At 37.0% G+C, this 19,894-nt stretch overlaps 1 protein-coding gene across 2 annotated transcripts in view; it reads left to right on the forward strand.

The window, feature by feature from the left end:
• RAB3IP (RAB3A interacting protein) overlaps positions 1 to 19,894 on the forward strand; it is a 35,244-nt gene that overhangs the window by 2,666 nt on the left and 12,684 nt on the right. The window contains exons 2-6 of one of the 2 annotated variants that reach the window (XM_068935468.1): positions 5,677 to 5,952; positions 6,149 to 6,410; positions 13,685 to 13,780; positions 16,342 to 16,419; positions 16,790 to 16,993. In XM_068935468.1, coding sequence (XP_068791569.1) covers positions 5,702 to 5,952; positions 6,149 to 6,410; positions 13,685 to 13,780; positions 16,342 to 16,419; positions 16,790 to 16,993 — 891 coding nt within the window. In that variant the 5' untranslated portion in view covers positions 5,677 to 5,701. The remainder of the gene's footprint in view (positions 1 to 5,676; positions 5,953 to 6,148; positions 6,411 to 13,684; positions 13,781 to 16,341; positions 16,420 to 16,789; positions 16,994 to 19,894) is intronic. The other variant, XM_068935463.1, reaches the window with a different exon arrangement.

Raw genomic sequence — 19,894 nt, forward strand, 5'->3', positions numbered from 1 at the left:
CTTTTCTCTCATATCTTGCTGTCTCCCAAATTATGTTCCCTGTTTGGGCTGCTTAAGTAGAAAGTTCCATCATAATTGCAAAACCTTAAAGGTAGGGTAATTTTTCTGTGTCTCTGAAGTAGCTAAAGGCCACGCTATCTTATTTTATCTCTAGTTGTTTTTTATATAATCTTAATAAATCAGACTTGTGAAGAATTTACTTTTATCACAATCTGTTGCATAGTGGTGCTTAAACAAAAACTTCATATCTTGCTTGCAACACTTTAAAGGCTTTGGCTGCTGGCATCTCATTGTTTATGTGGTGGGCAAGGGCTACAGGAGCGCCAAGGTTATTTGGTGAGCTGTAATCCATGCCAAGGTAGATTGGAGGGAGGCAGTGAACCATACTTATGATTCAATTTTGAATTGTTTTCTGTAAACCTTAAGGGAATTCCTATGCCAAATCTTGAATTGTGTTTGTGCAATGAACTAGCATCGATAAGCATTTAAATTTGCTTGAATTTTGTGACTAATGAGTTTTTAAGCTTAAAACACTGTGTAGCCCTGAAGAAAAAACCCTTCAAACTTTTTTTTGTCCATAATTGGATAGGTGTGACTTATACGGGTATTTTAAACCTTAATTTAATATCCTCATAAGCTTTACAGAAATATTATTTTCTTAACTTCCTATGAAAAATACCTGCTTGCATCTGATATCTGTAGGTATAGAGTGGCTGTACTTAATTGGACTGCCTCTTTAAGAGTTACTTCTTAGTCTGCTAGTGTGCTACACTGTCATGCCCTATTCAGTTCTTTAGGACTTAAAGCCTATTAATTTCCAGGTTACATAATGCAAAATATTTCAAGACTTTTTAAAATGTATTTTAACCCTATGGAAAAGAATGCAAGACTAGTAGAGGGCTAATGTCAGTCTTTTTGGAGAACTGGAACAAAATCCACTCTCCTACCCTTAAAAAAAAAGTCAATAAAAGCAGGCTTTGGAGTCTAATAAATGATGTCTTTGAGACTTTATTACTTTTTTGAAAGACCTGCTGTGTGACTATTAAAACACTACAGCTAATATGCACTTTGATATATTTTTTTAAATGCTAATTAAAATTAACTTTTCATCAGAATGTTTAGAAATAGTACCTTTTTTCCCTTATATGATTTTTTTTCCCCCCCTCATTTGAGCAGGTAACAGTTCTGTTGTCATCATGCTTGCGACTGTTAAAGTGAAAATTGAAATTTTGAAGCAACAAATGTTTAGTGATGGTGTTTAATAAATGGACTATTAGTGTTAACCAAGGAAACTGCTTTTAAATACAAGACAGACTGAAGATGACAACTTTGAACAATCTGTGAAAGACTCCAGAGCTTATAGGAGACCGTTTTACATCAGGCTTTTGTTTCAAAAGGAAATAAACCACAATATAATTATTGCTTTTCAGGAAGCCTTTGAGCATTTGGTTTTTGATTGCTTTGGTTCAGACAAGTAGCCAAGCTACTCTTATAGTAACAATAGGCAAACTAGATCAAGCATTTTCATTTGACTACTGTTTGAAAATGTTCAGTTTTAGCTTCCTATTAGAAGCTATGGAGATGTATCATACTGACCTTCAACTGACTTGTTCGCAGTACACTTTTATTTAATATTAGATAAAACAAGACTTGCGCGCAGCTTCCTCAGGGCGTTATGTGGGTAGTTAGCAATCCCAGTGTGATAGTGCAGTGAAAATAAAAAGGTGCAACATTTTGGCAACCTCCACCAAATTTTCATTCTTTCCAGATGAAAGTATAAGGAAACTAATTTATGTTTATATTCCCTGCTGGATTATTACAATATTGAATATTGTATGCCATCCGAACTGCATCCTATCACCTAAAACAAAAATAATCATATATTTGCAAGGCACTAATGCTATTCCAAATTTTCACTCTATATTACTGTGATGTAATAAGTATTAAGATAATTCATGATTTTCTTTATTTAATAACAGCTAGCTGCCCTGGAATATGTCAGAGTATCAGCTTTTGTTCACAGTAGCAGAATTTAGACCCCTAAAGAGTGCTGTGTCAACAGTGTGGTTTTTTAATACACTGTCAGCATGGCTCCTAGTAAAACTCTTTCTCTGCTTACCATGCGTTTAATGTTTCTTCATAGCAGCGCTGTTCATTGCTGCCTCCCAGCCAATCATATGAACCCAAAAAAGCCTTGAAACAAACCTATAATCTTTATCACTGAAATTTAGCATTTTTTCTTTTTGCTTACCATTTCTCTTCTCAAGAGCTCTTTTCCCAAAAGAGCACTCTTACTTTTAAGACTGCTTAGTTTTTTTGCATGTATGTTTGCATTAATGCATAACATTAGCTAACAATTTTGTAGCAATTTTCTGGTTTTTGTCGGTCTTGAAAGTGAGATATTTAATATGGACTTCTTTGTCTTGTATTGGTGATGTGCCTAAGTTCTGCGTGCTCACTGCAAAGTGAGAAGTAACTCTAGGAAGGAAGGAAGTTGTGAATGGAAAGTGTTTTACACAGATGGTATGCTGAAGAGTGCCCATTTGACAGACTGGAAAAAGTATAGTTGAGGGATTTTATTTCCAACTCTTCCAGGAATAATTTGTAAGACTTCTTTACTTACTGTGTAAGAATGAGGTTGCTTTTTAATAATGGGTAAGACATGCATGGATTTACTTACTAATAGTATGCCTCTGTCTTTTCTGTTTTGACGGAAGTTGATACTTGATGTATAAGTGGAATGATGGTTTGTAAATACAGTTCCATAATATTTTTTGGTCTTTTTATGACTATTAAGTACACTACAGGATGTAGGCAGGTTTTGTGGAAAAGTGGTAGGAAAAGTGCTAAGTGGAATATTTCTCATAGGAGTAGGATTATATAGAGGGAATAGAATATTTTGATAAACATACTACTTTGTTTATCTGGATTGATGTATTGGGGGGTAGAAATGGGCTTGAACACTTACAAAAGAGTAAGCAGGCTTCTAAACAGTTTTTCTTTGTGTGAGACTGTGACTTTCCGAACTTCGTAATGTAGCTGAATTTGTGTAAATTGTCGTAAGGATAAAAAAATGGTAGATCTTTGAGCTTGTCGTCTCTTTGATATACTTAAAGTATTTGCTTCAAACATTAAAGTCCTAAGAGACTGAGACACTGAGAACTCATTAGACATGACAAAATGTTTCATGAGCCATTTTTCTTGGAGGTGGCTAAATAATATTTATGAAAAATCAAACTAGGGAAAAAAACCTTAAACAAATTTCAGTCCAATGTGACGTGCAACTATAAAGAACTAGTGATGGAAACGATGCTAAATAGTGTTAGCTGTATGAATCCTTGTTCATGTGCAGAGGAAGAACTGGCAGGAAAGTTGTTTTTATTTTGCTGTGTCAGCTACGTGCTCCTCCTTTGCTTCTGTTCTGCTGTTTTTGGTGCAATTTCCTAGTTGCTGCTGGCAAAGAGAAGGCAAGCCCTCCAGGTAGCCCCTTCCGCATGGCTGTGCGGAAGCCTGAATCTTCCCACATCTTTTGTTAATTGTGAAAACTGAAGTCCACGGGAGAATTGGGAATGTGAAGAGCGTTGTTGCCAGCATAGTAGTATTGGGAACGGCTTTGGCAGTGGAAAAGAGGGTGGGTTCATTGAAAGTGAATGCATTTATATAGATTTGAGCCTGACTTTGAGACTCGTGGTATGGACGTTTTCAACTAGCTGGTGAACTTAAAAGGGCTGGTTCTGGAATGTTTTTTTCAAGGCTGGCAACTTTTTAGATTATTAAATGTTAAACAGTAACGTGTAAGAGTTGCACTGTAGAGCTGAAAGCATAGTTGACGTTTAACCTTAAAGAAATGGCCTGTAGGTTTGACAGCCCCTTCATTTTAATTTATTGGCTCAACGGGCTTTATCATCAAGCAGTGCACATAATTAGAATGTTGTGATAGTTAAGAAGATCTGTAGGGAAAATAGACAAGATTATTTGTCAGAACTTACTTAAATGAAACTTAAAAATAAACTGTTCATATTTGTGCTATGATAGAAAAGTTCCAGAGCACAAAACTGTGGCAGTGTTTTCTTTGTAAATTACGCTTGTGCAACTTTTGCTGATAGTTCAAAATGGAACAGATTTCTGCAAATAACTGGAAAATGTATTGACATCCCTTTTCATCCATGCAAGGTCATTGTTGTGCTTTAAGTCTGGGCAGTTCCTTAGACAATATTGGGTTTTTTATGAGGGGGGAGAGGGGACAATTAACAAGAGAAACAGTAAATAACATGTTCTTGTTGTCCAAACAAAGTAACTTCTACCTTTCTTTCCAAATGTACCTGATAATGTGATAAAACAACTTGTTTAGATAGAAAACAATTTTGGGCAGTGTTCTTTGAGTTTAAGATTTTCAAAAAGCAGTGATATAATTAAGATTACTTCATATCCTAATTTTAGGTTTCCATTCTTGACATTTTCCCCATGTTTTAAGAAATAGCTAATGAACTGGATATAGATGCAACCGTAAGCAGATACCATCATCTCTTTGTGGTTAGGAACATGATTTTCCTAGATCTCTTCTGCTTCATCCTTTGTTTCTCCTTTTCTTAAGTTATAAGGTCCAAGCAGATTTCTCTGTAGAATGCAATGTGTTCTGAACTTTAGATGCTACAGTTCTTTTTCATGTTGTTATGTACCTTTGTGAAGCCTTAGTTTTGTCTATTCCTTGTTTGTAAAACATGCAAAATATTTTTTGCCGTGATTAACCACTGCTAAGTAACTTCTTCAGAAATTTTTCCAAATTACTTCCAATTTATTGTCTTGAATAATTTAACAGTACTGCAAGTTCTGATAAACTGCTGAAAAACCGCTTACTTGTCTCTGTTGGGACTTGTAAAATTCATCCACTGTACCTATTTTCTGTCAATCTTGATTAAGAATCATGAACTAACACCTCATGATGGGCATATGGAATAAATAAAAACATAAATAAAAGATACCAAGTAAAGAACCTATTCATAGTACATTTCTACCTAATCATGTACAGTGAATTCATTTTTGGTGTGATATTCATTAAATACACAATTACAGATTTTTTTTTTTTTGCTTGCCTCATCATACTTCATGAGAAGCCTTATTGACTAGTTCTGTCACTTCAGTGAACTGTTACAAGATCACACATAATTTAACTAAAAAATGCTATGGACTGTAACTTACTTAATGGTACATTGATTTCTGTCTCTAGAAAGTGGATATTTCTGTTCCCTTTTATTTCTGTTTCATTGAGATGAAAATAGGAGCTTTGAGTTTAGAAAAAGAGGAGGAGGTCCCTCCCCTCCATGGTTTTCCATGTCTCCCCCTCTTTCATGAATATAGTGTATTTGTATTCTGAGGCAAAACAGCTCTAGACTGTATTGAAGATGACTTTTTTTTATTATACAGACCATATCCTTGATTTCATTACCCTATTTAGATGTGGAGTCTACTATCAGAGCTTCTGAACTCATCAGTCCAAAGTATGGGAAAAGGTGTTATTGGTGGTTGAAGTTGATATTTCTGCAAGATTAGTCCATGCTTTCTGTTATATCATGAAGTAGTCTGAAAACATTTGTGTATATTTTTTTATTCAAATACTTATCAGATGTAATTAACTATTTCCTGCTCATATTCTGATAATGTGATTATTTAATTCAGGGTTTCATATGATGAGGCTTTTACTATGGCCAGTGACCCCTTGGAAGGCTTTCATGAAGTGAACCTTGCTTCGCCTACTACACCAGATCTTCTTGGAGTAAATGAGTCGGGGACTCAGGAACAAACTACCTCACCCAGCCTTATCTACCGTCCGCATCCTTCTGTTGTGTCCTCCGCACCGATCCAACCCAATGCGTTAAATGTTTCTGACCTTCCCACACAGCCTGTTTACTCATCTCCCCGACACCTGAATTGTGGGGAAGTATCAGGTATTAGGTAAGTTGTGTGTGACTTTTTATTTAAATTAATTACATTGTTACATATAAACTGCTTGTTTTACTAAATACAATTTTAATATGTTTATAACGTATAAAATTAAACTGTGTTCATAACAGTTCATTCAACACCGTTAATGCCATTCCTAAAATATTTCTTGTGTTCTCTATTTAAAGAAATATCACTCTCTTTACAGCATCAATGTTACCGACGCAGTACTTTGTTCTACCTCTGGCCTCCAGGGTGGGTCATTCAATCACAGTAATTCCAGAAAGGAGAGCAATAATGCAGAGAGAGAGTTTTTGCAGGGTGCCACAGTAGCAGATGTTGCTGAAGGAAACGAAGATATTTTTGGGTTGAGTACAGACAGTTTATCTCACTTACGGAGCCCATCTGTACTGGAAGTAAGAGAAAAGGGCTATGAAAGATTGAAAGAAGAACTTGCAAAAGCCCAGAGGGTAAGGCTTGTTGTCTTGTATTTTCCTGCTGTTTGTTCCTTCAAAGTGCTTCTTGTATTGCAGAATGATAGATGGGCTGGAAGGTGCAATCTGAGTCTACTCACTTACTATAGAATTATTACAATATAGTTATTTTATGTAAAGTTATTCTGAATGTTTGCAGTGCAAGTGTCTTAGAAATATCCCTTGATAGTGTCTTTTTCTAGTGCTTCTGCTACTTACTGTGGAAAGCTTTTGCTGCAATATGTGGTTAAACGTACTTTTTCTTTAAAAAAGTAGGCCATTCTTTCATTCTGACATTTGAGAATAGGAATAATTTTCTGTCATTCCAATGTTACTTAATCAGTGTCTATAAATACTTACAACGTACCTCTTGAGTCTTCTCTCCCCTACACTATAAAAGTACAGTGTGTGTCATGGAATATAGAAATGTTTTAGAGCGCAGGTACTTGTGGTGTATCATAGGGATGCCTGTGTGTGAAAGAAGCAATAAAGATGTCACTGGTGTTCTCTGGAGTACTATTATACCACTCTTCAAATTGAATATGCTTACCTTTAAAGACACTGTGACTCAATTCATTAATATTTGTAAAGCGCTTTATCTTGCTTGGATGGAAGGTGCTATATAAATACAAAACCATTCTTTATTGTGTTAACATCCTTCTGTGCTTAAACTTCCTTGTAGATTTTATGTTATCTCTGTGCCCTTTTCTCTCTCTACGTGATTCCTTGTTTGTCTAGATTTAAGCTCATCCTAGCTTATGCTTGAACCTGTTTTCCTCTGTGCTTGTTAGCTCTCCTTGTTGAATGTTGTCATCACTTCTGTCATAGTTACGTATGCCCTTGTTAACGTGAATCTTAAATATGGATTCTGATATCACTTCTGTTGATGTTTTATCACAGAGTAGTTGCTTCCTTCTGTAAGGTGTTTATCTGCTTAGCCTTTGACCAGAAACAGGACACTTAACAGAGCTAAGTTTGTGGGCTTTGCATGTGAATGTATAATTCTAGCTGTTAAACTTGGAACCTTAGAAAGCAAGAACAAATTAAAGTTTAAACTTCAGAAAAGCTCTTCCAGCTGCAGAAGATATAAAAGCACAGTTAGCATGCTTAAACTTCAACTCAGATCTGTTACAGCTCTCCTTTGAATAATAAGACAATTTTATTCCCATGTATACTCACTTGTCTCTTAAAAATGGAAATACTTCCTATTTTAGTCTGAAACTTGCGTGGGTGATTATGTCTAGTTCATAGCTCATACTTTGTTAACTAGTTTTTAAGGAAAAGACATTAAAGCTGTTTGAACACACTGTGTGTTATGTATTTTCAAATGCTTTGGATGTTCCTAACAATAGCAATTCATCTCTAACTGGAATGTTGATTTCAAAGTCTTTGTTAATTCTCAGCCCATTTGATTGTTTCTCATCAGTGTTATACTGGATGGATAACTACTTTTGAGTGTCTTCCTGAATTTTCACTCTTTCAGAATTGTTCAGTACCACAGGAGTCATAACAGAAGTACTTACAGACTGTACAGTAATACACAGTACTCCTGCCATAATATCGACTTTCTTCCTCTTTCAGTATAGGAGCTAGTTCTTTTGTATCCCTGAACCATCTGCGCTTCCTAAAAATGCATCTGATTACTTTCTCCCAAAAGTCATGGCTGTTCATATAGGAGCGTGTCCACTCTGCAGTACTGACGTGTGCTATGCAGTCTTGAGACTTATTTCCAAATATATACCTCCTATGTTCACATGAGTACTCAGTTTAAAAATATACAGGAATGTAACCCATACCTGGTGCCTGTGTTTAGCTAGTTGTTTTAATGTTTTCTGTGACTCTGTGCATTCCTCAATGTCTGAGATTTGTTAGTAACAGTGACGAAAATGAGAATTACGATTTGCACTTGAATTTTTGTGAGTTCATTGAGCCTTGAAAGCTTACAGACTTCCTCAGAGCGAACAAAGTAAATGCAAATCTGGTGTCTTACCTTTTTCACTTGTTCCAGATTTCTTACCGAAACTGTATGCTGTTGTAATATGCATTAGACATATCGAATTTAATTTGTTACGATTGTGTTTGGAAGGGCAAGTAAAAAGGAAATAGGAATTCTGAAGCCTAGGGATTCATTACCTAATTGTGTTTATGTCCCTGCTTCTTTGAATGAGACTTTTCTCCAATATACTCATTTTTTATATTAGAAAATAAATGTAAAAAAAACTACATGCCATGCATATTAGCATGGTTCTTGAATAAAATCAGCAGAAAAAGCTTTTTCTCCTTGTGTATACCATGTATTTTTTTCTTGTAAGACTTTGGACTTCGCTGCTCAAAATGAACAGCATCACTGGCAAAATTGGTGGTGGGGGGGGGGGTTGTGTGTGCGTAGGGGGGAAATCTTTGTGCCTCGGTAAGAGGAAATATACTCTCTACTTCAATCTAGTTGATTTGCAACACCAAATCATATAATAAGATTTGGAGAAAGGTTAGGTCAGAGATAGCATCAGGGCAGTACTGGACATATTGTGTGGAAAAATGTCATATTAAAAATTGACATAATTTTTCACTTATTGCCCTTTCAGAGCACGTTGTTGTTGTTTGTTTGTTTGTTTTTTTGGTTAAGACTTACTTTCATTGGCTGTCTTCTATAAAGTGGAGCTGAAGAGTCCTTTCTTCAAATGGTCTGAACCTTCCTTGTTTTGCTACCCTTTTTAAGGCAACATCAAGAAAATTGAGAAGGTGTTGAGGCTTAGTGATTCTATGCTTAAGACCTCATCTCCTTGTGTTTCTGTGCATTTGCATAGTATTTTTTATGCCATGCTTGGATTGAGCTGTGACACAGTGGTTACTGAAGGTAAGCCAACCACATGTATGTAATGTCTCAGAGGATAGCGATGGTATTTTAATACGTGGTATTTCTTAATGTGTAAGTTTAGTAGAGCCCTTTCAAGGGAATACCTTTTGTTTGCTTTTCATAGTGCGCAACTGGCGCATTGCATGCATTTTGGATAGCTTGTTTGTAATATCTGCGTAGTGGCAGTTCATGGTAATGTTTCCCTTGAATTTTTAGCAGTTAAATTATTTCCTCATTGATCTGAATGTCAACATAATGGTGACATCCATGACTGCAGAAAGAAAGAAACCATTTTCCATTGTGATGTGTTTTCTCTTGGAGTCTTAAAATTATCAGCTGTCACTGGTGGTTAGCACCCTTGTCTGAGGAAATAGCAGTTTACCAGAGACTATGGTTGGAAATACCTCATTCAGTTTGAGAATGAAGAGCTCTATGATCCCTACCGCCTGTAGGGTAAAACCTGTAGGCTAGCTGGCAACAAGTAAAACAACATTTCTAATTTTTATGCCAGAAATAGGAATTATGAGTACTTTTCTACTAGAGTGAAATCCAGAGGCTTTCCCTCACTTTTCTAGTGTCTGTTGTGAAAGAGGTAACTGTAAACATGGTACTGTAAATTACAATGTGGTTTTGTTGAACCTGATACTGAGATATTCTGGATTTTGTTTCAAAGGCTATGATTTCTTTATGCATTCTTCATCTCAGAAACAAAATCATATTCTCCGATCTGATCTCTTGTCTTCAGGTCTTGTGTTGATATTACATGATGAGGGTTTAAAGTAGATTTTTTTCCGTTGTTCTGCCTGCATTGGTAATAGCCTGCTCAGAAACGCTATAATGTCAAAGAATCTAACATAACAGAGGCTAACACTAACACAAGTTAGGCTAATACAAGTAAAACTTGACATTTTAAAAAGTCTGAATTAATGACTAATTAGATTCACAGCAACTGCCCATCAGTTCCAATAGTACTGTAGAAGAGCATTCAACGTTCTTAAATTCTTTGTCGCTTGCTTGTAAGTTAACCAAGAATAAAAGTGATGATCATCCTGAATAATGTACTATCCCAGAACTCTGCTGAAGTACTTTCAAACTTTTATAAAACAAATTGCAGTTAAATTGTGTGTAACAGCCTTGCAGCTGTTAGATGAGTTCTCCAAAGGTGTTTTAGCATTTCATTGCTGTCTTTGAATGATGGAAAACTTCGATTTGAACACCTCTGTTGACTTACAGTGCTGCAATATATAACAAGCTTAGAAATTCTCCCAGGCAAGTAGAAGACTACATACAAGCAAGAGAAGCATAGTCACCTGCTCCATAAGGCTATAATTTAATAGTTCATGAAACACTCTTATGTCTCTGGAGACTTCTCTGGGCTTGCTCTTACATTAAACATCTTTATAAGTGTAGTTGCAATGGAATAATTTTTAATATACTTATCTGGTGTGTTGAATGAAAGCCAGTCAAATTTAAATGCATTCTAATATAGGTACCAGCTTTTTTGGACAGCTCTGGAATTCACCAGTATTCTGCTGTTCTGATTTTAGGTGATTTCTCTAGAGAACTTCTGCTATTTTCTGGATCTTCTGCTTCTAGTTCTAACTTGTTTAAATTGCTGAGTTAGATTCAGGATTATTGTCTTTCTAGACTTTAAAACATTAATTGCTTTGAAGCAGGAATTTGCATTTGTTATCTCACTAGTTCTTTCTAAAGACCCACCTGGTATTCTGTTCATGAAGATCAAAATAAAATGAGCAGTAATATGACTATTTGATATAAGAATATTTTTTCAACTTTTAACTTGCATGGAAAAAAACCCCCCAGATTAATTACCTGTTTCAGTAATTGTGTGTGTGTTCTGCTTAATAATAGTTCATCTTCTCCATATTCTCCATTCTCTATTTTTTCAGAGTAGTCATATGGGAAAGACTGCAGCTTGGATGGTTAGCTTAGCATACCCAGTTGCTTGTTCTGCTTCTATGTTGTGTATGGCTAGAAGTGTTCAGTAACAGCTTTAAGACACAGGCTGCAGTAATGGCTCCAATAACTGATAAGCTTCTGCTTTGGGCACTCTGTATTTCTTCCCTGCTTAAAAAACATGAACCCAAGCTATTAAACTTGCTTGACAAAATAACGTGTTATGTTATGTTCCTTCTGCATCGTGTCATGGAAACTTGCCCAATGTTTGACAAACATAGCTAAGCCGGCCCTGAGCAATGGACTGCATGGTCTTCTCTCTGTTTTCATTAAGTAGCTTTACTGGGCTGCCTAAACTTAATCTAAAACCTCCTAAACTTTCCACTTACAAGTGAAACTAACAACCTTACCTAAAACAGAGTATTGATGGTGTAGCTCAAAGTGAGCCAGGGTAGTTTTAACTTCTTTGTGAGTTTCTTGACTTGAAAACTAATATAACTTGCTTTTAAGGTAGTGATGTATGTAGTGTTTCCTTTACAAACTAGTGACATAAACTGAAAAATTAAAGTGCTGACATGTTCTCCACATGTATAGGAACACACAAAACTTGAATTTTGAATGTTTTGCCTCACAATCTTTCATTTCTTTATTAACAGCCATATTTTACATGGAAAATAAATTTTAAACCAACAAAGATTTTAAAAAACAAAAATATTAAACGTTGTTCTCCCCTTTCTTTAATTTTATTTCTTCTTTTCCAGTATCTCTCTTTTTCCCTTTGGCTTTCTATATTCCCTTTCCCTTTTTTCTTTGTATTTTCTTTTTTGTGGAAGGTGTACTGGGGGAGAATAGCTAGTTGTGTACAGAACAGTAGAGGGTAAGTAGGAATTTGAGTACTCTTTGAGAAATACTGTGTTTGGAAAAAGCCCCATTGTTCAAGTGGTGCCTTTCAAAATAGTTAAAAGGCTGCATGTGGGAATTAGAAGATCGAAAGAGTGAACAACTAGAATAAAAATCCGTCAAAATATCAAAAGTTAAAACCAAATGAAAGAAAGCAAACTAATGCTTTTTATACTATCTAAGTCCAGAGTAGTCCTTAAACACTTGTGAAGTCTAGAAGCTGAAGTCTAATAATAGGACCCTACATCTTAGAGGAAAATATATTGCCAGTCTTGCTGCAGGAGTTGAAAGCAAGACCTAATATCACCATGTTACAAGGCAAAATGTAGTTTCCCATAGAGTTGCATAAAAAGTTACTCAGTCGTGAAGATTTTGGGAGAAACGATAATTATCTCCCAGAAACATGCAGAAAGCTGAGATTTTTGGCCTTTGGTTTTATGACTTTGTAGTGACTGGTCTCCTGGAGTTTTCTGAAGGCAGCTGTGTTCTTTATGAGCTTCTGGAGGTCTTTGAGGCAAGTTATTGCTAGTGTGCGTTTGAGTTCTCTTAAACGTGTCAGTGACAGACCTGTGGCCTTGAGTCTTGCATTTCAGGAATGGTGGTAGTGTCATAGCTAGCTTGGTGAGGGGAAAAGGATAAGAAGGAAGAACTAGATGGGATGGGGAATGGAAGGGGAATTGTGTCCAAAAAAAATGCTTGAAAGATCAGAGTGGGTTATATGCTACTTTCTTCCCCCTCCCTCTCCATCTTTCTCTCTTACAAAGGCATTCCAGTGCTTAATGGATAGGAAAGGGTAGAGTGACTCTTTCAATTTTCCTGTCAAACGTTTTGTACTCTCCTGCAAAAATGCCCTGCTCTTTTCTCAGACTTGGGAAAACACTAATAAGCTTGGGCATGGGTAACCCTTATACTGTCAAAACTGTATCAAGCTCATATGTACAAGTGATATGACCAGGTTTCCTCTAACCATGTTCTAGTGATACTGAAGACAAGTAACGTATTTTGAATTTCATTAAACTGCTTTAAATTTATTTTGATATCACTGTGTAAACAAGAGTAAGGATAAAATTGGAGTATAATTTTTGGAATTGTGTTAGTTGTAAGGAGATTTGCAGGAGATGCAATACTTACAGTGAAATATATTGTAAGATTTTGTGAGTAGACCTGAGACAAAAGCTATTTTTGGAAGAAACTTTTTTTTAAAACAAGTACTTTAAGTGTATGTTGAGGAATGGGCAAACAGTAATAGTAGTAGTACTCTACCTGTTTCAATATTTAATTTGATCCATGTTTTAAGTGACTAGTCTTCTATACTTCAAGAAGAAAAAGCTTTTTGTACTTTAGAGTATTTTGGAAATTCTGCTAATTAGGTTAGAGATGCTTTAGACTGGCCTGGTAGGTTCCTCTATAGCAGGAATAGCTATGTGCAGCGTTAATTTTATTGCTTCTAGTGTTAAGATTAATGTTTTGAAAGACTTTGTTTAGCAAAGGTTGTGTATGTCCCCCCCCCCCCCCACCTTTTTTTCTCCCCTGTGGTATTAGCTTTAAAAGGCCAAATTATTACTCTAAGTCAGAATAAATAACTTTCAATTTTCCATAGGAGCTGAAGTTAAAAGATGAAGAATGTGAAAGGCTTTCTAAAGTGCGAGATCAACTTGGACAGGAATTGGAAGAACTTACAGCTAGTCTGTTTGAGGTTTGTTGGAGTCTTCGATGTGATATACTTAAAGGAGGCCGAGCCAGATATGTTATGTAGAATCAGTATATTGTATGCTGAATTTTTCTGCAATAAGCTTATAAAGGGATTTGTGTCCTCAAGACCAGTGTGTGTTGAAAGAGGCTTAAGAGCAAGTGGTAGATTGTTTTTTACTTAGATGAAAGAGACCTTGCTGAGCTTGTCAATCTGCTTAGGCACAAAATAAAGAAAATAAGGACCATGTATTAGGAAGCTTAAAACTATCTAGGCTTATTTTGTAGCATAACTATTCGGAGACAGTTTCTCTGTCTGTCAACAAGGCTATCTAGATAAGAGCTAAATTTGGGGTTGCCATGGTGACTAAATTCAAAATAAGATAGTTTGAGATTAATGGAGGCAGCACAGTATATAACTACTCATGCTTTCAGCTTTTGAATTCTGGGCCTGGCAGCATGTTACTCCCACGAACTTGAAAAGAAACATGAAACTTTGAGTAATGCACCAGGATGGACCTAGCTGCAAAGTGAGAAGCCTGAACTTTAGGTGGACCTTTTAATTTGAGGAGAGGGCAGTGATGCCAACAAAGTTTGTGATCTTGCATCACATTTGAAAAAAAAAAAAATCTTAAATCCATACTGGAAGCAGGATCAGTTGTTGTTTTATCATGGAATGCCTAGAGGCTCAATTGTGATACACGCAACTGTCAGAATAAATTTCATAATGCAGGGATGCTCTGTACATTTACAATATTATAAATATTGGGTTTTAGAATATGCATAGGGTTATAACATTAGGTATGTTTTAGAAAGAGTGTTTAAATATATGATATTTCGTTGGTATAGAAGTGCTATCAGAAACTGAAAAATATTAACATTCAAAATCAAATTACAAACTGCTCTGTAGGTTGGTTACACATCTTATTTCATCATCCCAGTAGGGCAAACTTACTTAAAGCTAAGCAGCTTTGGAGTGTGGAGAATAAAGAAAGACTGGAAAGGTACTTTTTAGCATAATATATGTGTATGTTGGTGGGAGGAAACTGGTGAAGAAAATGTTGGGCAAGTATCTTAACTGTGTAGGAATAAAAATAAAATTGCTCGTGAAATGTTATGTTAATGACACTTCATAACTTAGAGCAATGTATCACTTAATCTGTTAATGCTACATTTGAAATATAACACATTAGTAATGATTGTTTAATGAGTTTTAATTATTCATAACCACCAACTGTTACAGGCATGTCACTTGAATTGTCTTTTATTTGGTTTCACTAAGAGCCTCTAATGAAAGACAGTATTGTAGCATCTTGATTTTGCACTGGGATCTACAGCCCTTGGATTCATGTTCTATTCTGAATCCTACTAATTGCAGTGACTGTATAAATGGATGCTGGAGCTTACATTAATGTATCCCAATGGAGGATCAAGACCTGTTCTGCATAGCTGGGTGTATATGTTACATGATTGCATTGGTAGCTTTGGGAATGTAACATACTTTGCTTTCAAAGGTGCATCCCCAGACAGAAACTGCATGGTCACTGTTAAATGTATCTGTACACATTGTATAAATGTGTATCTTCACATTTCTGCATGTGTCTGTTATTTAAGAGACTTTTACAAACCCATATTATACAGCTGTGTTGTATGCCAGTGGGAGCCAGATCTTTTGGTATGGTGATGTATTACCTTTTGTTTTATTTATATAGCTTCCAGATATGTGCTAGGCGCTTTACAGATATAAGAAGAATCTAAATCCCAAGTAATTTAGTTGGTGGCCCTGATCCTTTGGTTTGTGTTGCCTTCAGTAGATGCTAAGAAAGAATAGTAATTTGATCGTAGGCAGCAAATTGCTGGATCAAGGCCTAGAAAAATACCTTCTGCAGACAGAAGGCTTGAGGTTTAAAAAAAATTCCCAGTCCTTTTACACTTTCTTCTTGATTTGCTTGCTTACTTGGATTATTTTTAGTACTTCCTTTTCTGTTCTACTTAAGAAATGCCTATTAATACATAAACTATTTTTAGCTTTTACCTTGCCTGTTTTATTCATAGTAAGAAAGCAGACTTCATAGTTGTTTGACCAGTTTCTTCATGCCGAAATTTACTGTTGACTAAAACTGGTTATTCTGGCCAGAAAAAGGGTGCAGTTCTTTTGAATGTGCTGCTGTGCCCACGTTGCTTTTGTTGCTATTGGTTTGAGTCTTTCTCTTGGGGGTCAAGGAACTTCAATTGGCAGCCTCTGAGGCATGACTGGAGCCTGGCATTCCTGAGAGGTATTGTTTCTGTCTGCCAGAGGTGGGTTAGCTGCAAATGGAGTTGCTGACTTCCTCAGTCTGGGCTCGGGCCCAAGGAAAAGGAACTTGATGGCCCAGTGATGAGTCCAAATGGATAGATTCATAGGTATTTTGGGGTATGTAACTATTTAATTCCAGCAGAATGTTGCACAACTTATTAATCACAAGTAATATCCATGAAGCAAAGGAGTATAATATACTACTTTGTTTTTTTTAAGTGGAACTTGTGAACTTGTGTTAATTATTTATTCTATCTAAACATTTTTTATAGGAAGCACATAAAATGGTTAAAGAAGCTAATGTTAAACAAGCTGCAGCAGAAAAACAGTTAAAAGAAGCACAGGGAAAGGTGAGGTTTTTTGAACTTTCTTGCTTTGTCTTTTTGTGCAATTTTGAATCTAAAGTGTGAATGATAAAGACATAAAAATGAGCCTTGCGTCTGTAGGTTTTTAAAATATATACTAAATTGTTCTGTGTTGCCTCAACATATTAGCTAATGCACAACTGGCATTTCAAACAGTGTTATCAGATAGCTGGCCAGGTGCATCGGAAGTCAGTGTTACTACAGTATGCGATTGCACATGGATGTGATGTGTGCTAGTACTACTGGAAGATGAAGTATTGATTTGAATGAAGATAACTGGGAATTGTTAAACAACTTAATGTATTCATGCCCTAATATGATATTGTTTGTTAATGACTATATTTTTATTTTCAAGATCGATGTCCTTCAGGCTGAAGTAGCAGCATTGAAAACACTGGTACTGTCTACTTCACCGACATCTCCAACTAAAGAGCTTCAGTCTAGTGGAAAAACTCCCTTTAAGAAAGGGCATGCAAGAAACAAGAGTACAAGTAGTGCTATGGGTGGCAGTCATCAGGACCTTACCATGGTGCAGCCAATTGTAAAAGACTGTAAAGAGGTAACTGTGCAAGGATTGTTGGGTTTTTTTGCTGATAAGCTGCTTTTATTGTTTTGTTTTATATCACAGTAAATCTCCTATATGTTAAATCTTTATGTAGTACTGAATACTTTCAGAGATATCTTTTCGTCAGTAAAAGAGAAAAATCACCAGCTATTGGTATGTAAGAAAATTTTTAAGTTTTTTTTTACTTTTAAATATTTGGAGAAGGGGAATGAGATAAAATTTGAAATATTCAAAAATTTTTAAAAAAGTAATATAACTGAATAACGGTCCTCATGACTTTTTTCAAAGTTCCTCACCAAAGTGTCTTAAACTAAATTGTCATAGGAGAAGAATCGTTTTATAGGTCAATAATGGGTGAAAAAGGTCGGAGGGGACACAAAAAGTAGTCGTCGATGATAATTTGTTAGCTAGATGGAGGAGAGTTACCACTGAAATCTTCCAGGGGTCTGTGGGGGGCCCCTGTAGTGTGGTGTGTGTGTTTTTTTTTTTTTTTTTTAAATCTGCTTGTAAATGCCATGGAAAATGCAGAAATACTGAGGTGATAGTTTGGTGCTCAGGCCCTCATGATGATAGCAGCAAGAAATGACTGAAGAGTTGAGAAGGATCTCATGATACTGATTGGATCATAGAACAGCAGATGAAATTGAAAATCAATAAATAAAGAATAAAGCATCTAGTGAAAAATGCAATCCTAGTAGACATGCAGCTGTGGTCTCATGATTAGGTACATTGTGCAGAAAATAAAAACCTGTAGTGTCCTTAGGGATAATTCTCTGAATACACCATCTCTGTGCTCAGTGATGGTTGAAGACCAGCATATCCTTAGAAGTTATCAGGAAAGGAATAAACAGCATAACAAAAAGAACTATGCTGCTGTACAAACACAGTAAATGTATGTGTCTAATTCTGCATGCAGCTGTATCTCCATCTCAGGATGTAATGAAAATATGAAGTGTGACATACATGTTCAAAGCTATGGAAGTCCTTCTGTATGGAGAGAAGCTAGGAGACTCTATGGTGAAAGAGATGTCTGAGGTGTTTTATCCGATACTGTGTGTTTTTGTTTATCTTCCCTGTTCTCAGAACTGCTTTTGTTTATTGCTGACCTACTGTAAATGCTTATGCGTTTCTGGGAGCTGGATCTGGAACTCCAATTCTGCCCCCTTTTTTGCTAGATATTCTCACCACTGAGTTAGTTGTGCCTTTGCGTGCCGTTCTCCTGATTTTTTAGAGACTGAGCTTCGGTGGGGGGGGGGGGGGGGGGGGCAGAGAATGCTCTTGCTCTCAGGGGTAAGTAGTGGCCTTGTGGTGACAGTGTTATCGCGGGGTGCAGGAGGTGTGGCTGCAATACCTTCATGCAGAGCCCGGAATGCAGAGTTTTCTGTTCCCAGACATTGGATGAAGCCATGTCAGTTTTCAGATTTCTTTGTGGAACACAGGCAGTGTCTGAGTGACTTTCTACCCTAAATTGCAGGGGAGACTGCAAGGTGCCAAATTGCCAGACAAATACTACCAGGCATGTGTGGGTGACCTCAAGGATAAGTAGACTGGGTGCTTAATGAATGTAGGCATCAACAGGATTTAGGCAAGCTAAATAGCTGCATGGACCTTAGGCAGGCAGGTAACATTCATTCGGAATAAATGCTGCTAAATGCATCAGTTTTTTTCAAAGAACTGAAGTATTTCTCTGTTGTATTTTAATTGTTTACTGTAAAATTAAAACATTAAAAATTCAGCCAGAATTGTAATTACAATTGAATTGTATATTTAATTGAAAGTAGTCAAAACTTTGATCTAATGGAAATGCAAGTAAAGGCGGGGAGGAGATGCGCATACAGCACGCACTGTAGATCAGAGAGGAAGAGCATAGAGTTATGTTCACAGCAATTTTTTAAAGGCAGCTTCTCTGTAAATCATGGGTTTGGTGAAATTGAGTTAAATATAGAAAATAACCAACTCATTGGTTGAAAACACCGCTCAAGTCAGGATGCCTCCAGCGGGTGCATACAACCAGGGGAGACAGCATGGGACATGGCTATGGAGGATCCTCTTGCACCTCTTCTGGGAAGCCTGCGTGCTTGACTGGCTCTCTGAAATGCCTGTATACCAATGCACGCAGCATGGGGAATAAGCAGGAAGAGTTAGAGATCTGTGTGCGGTCGCAGGGCCATGATCTCATTGCAGTGACAGAGACATGGTGGGATAGTTCACATGACTGGGATGCTGTCGTGGATGGCTATGTGCTTTTTAGGAAAGACAGGCCAGGAAGGCGAGGTGGTGGAGTTGCTCTTTATGTGAGGGAGCAACTAGAATGTATGGAGCTCTGCCTCGGGGTGGATGAAGAGCAAGTTGAGAGCCTATGGGTAAGGATTAAAGGGCAGGGTAACATGGGTGACACTGTTGTGGGGGTTTACTACAGGCCACCTGATCAGGAGGAAGCCATCGATGAGGCCTTCTACAGACAGCTGGAAGAAGCCTCACGATCACAGGCCCTGGTTGTCATGGGAGACTTCAACCACCCTGACATCTGTTGGGAAGACAGCACAGCTAGGCACAAACAATCCAGGAGGTTCCTGCAGAGCATTGAGGATAATTTCTTGACCCAGGTGGTGGAGACGCCAACGAGGAGAGGTGCAATGCTAGACCTTGTACTAACGAACAAAGAAGGTCTAGTTGGAGATGTGAAGGTTGGAGGCAGCCTTGGCTGCAGTGACCATGAGATGGTGGAGTTCAGGATCCTCCGAGGAGGGAGCAGGGCAACGAGTAGGATTGCAACGCTGGACTTCAGGAGAGCTAACTTTGGCCTCTTCAGGGACCTACTTAGGGGAATCTCATGGGGTAGGGCCCCAGAAGGAAGGGGGGTCCAGGAGAGCTGTTTAATATTCAAGCGTCACT

The sequence above is a fragment of the Struthio camelus genome, chromosome 1, assembly GCF_040807025.1.
Source record: "Struthio camelus isolate bStrCam1 chromosome 1, bStrCam1.hap1, whole genome shotgun sequence".
In the NCBI taxonomy this organism is placed as follows: domain Eukaryota; kingdom Metazoa; phylum Chordata; class Aves; order Struthioniformes; family Struthionidae; genus Struthio; species Struthio camelus.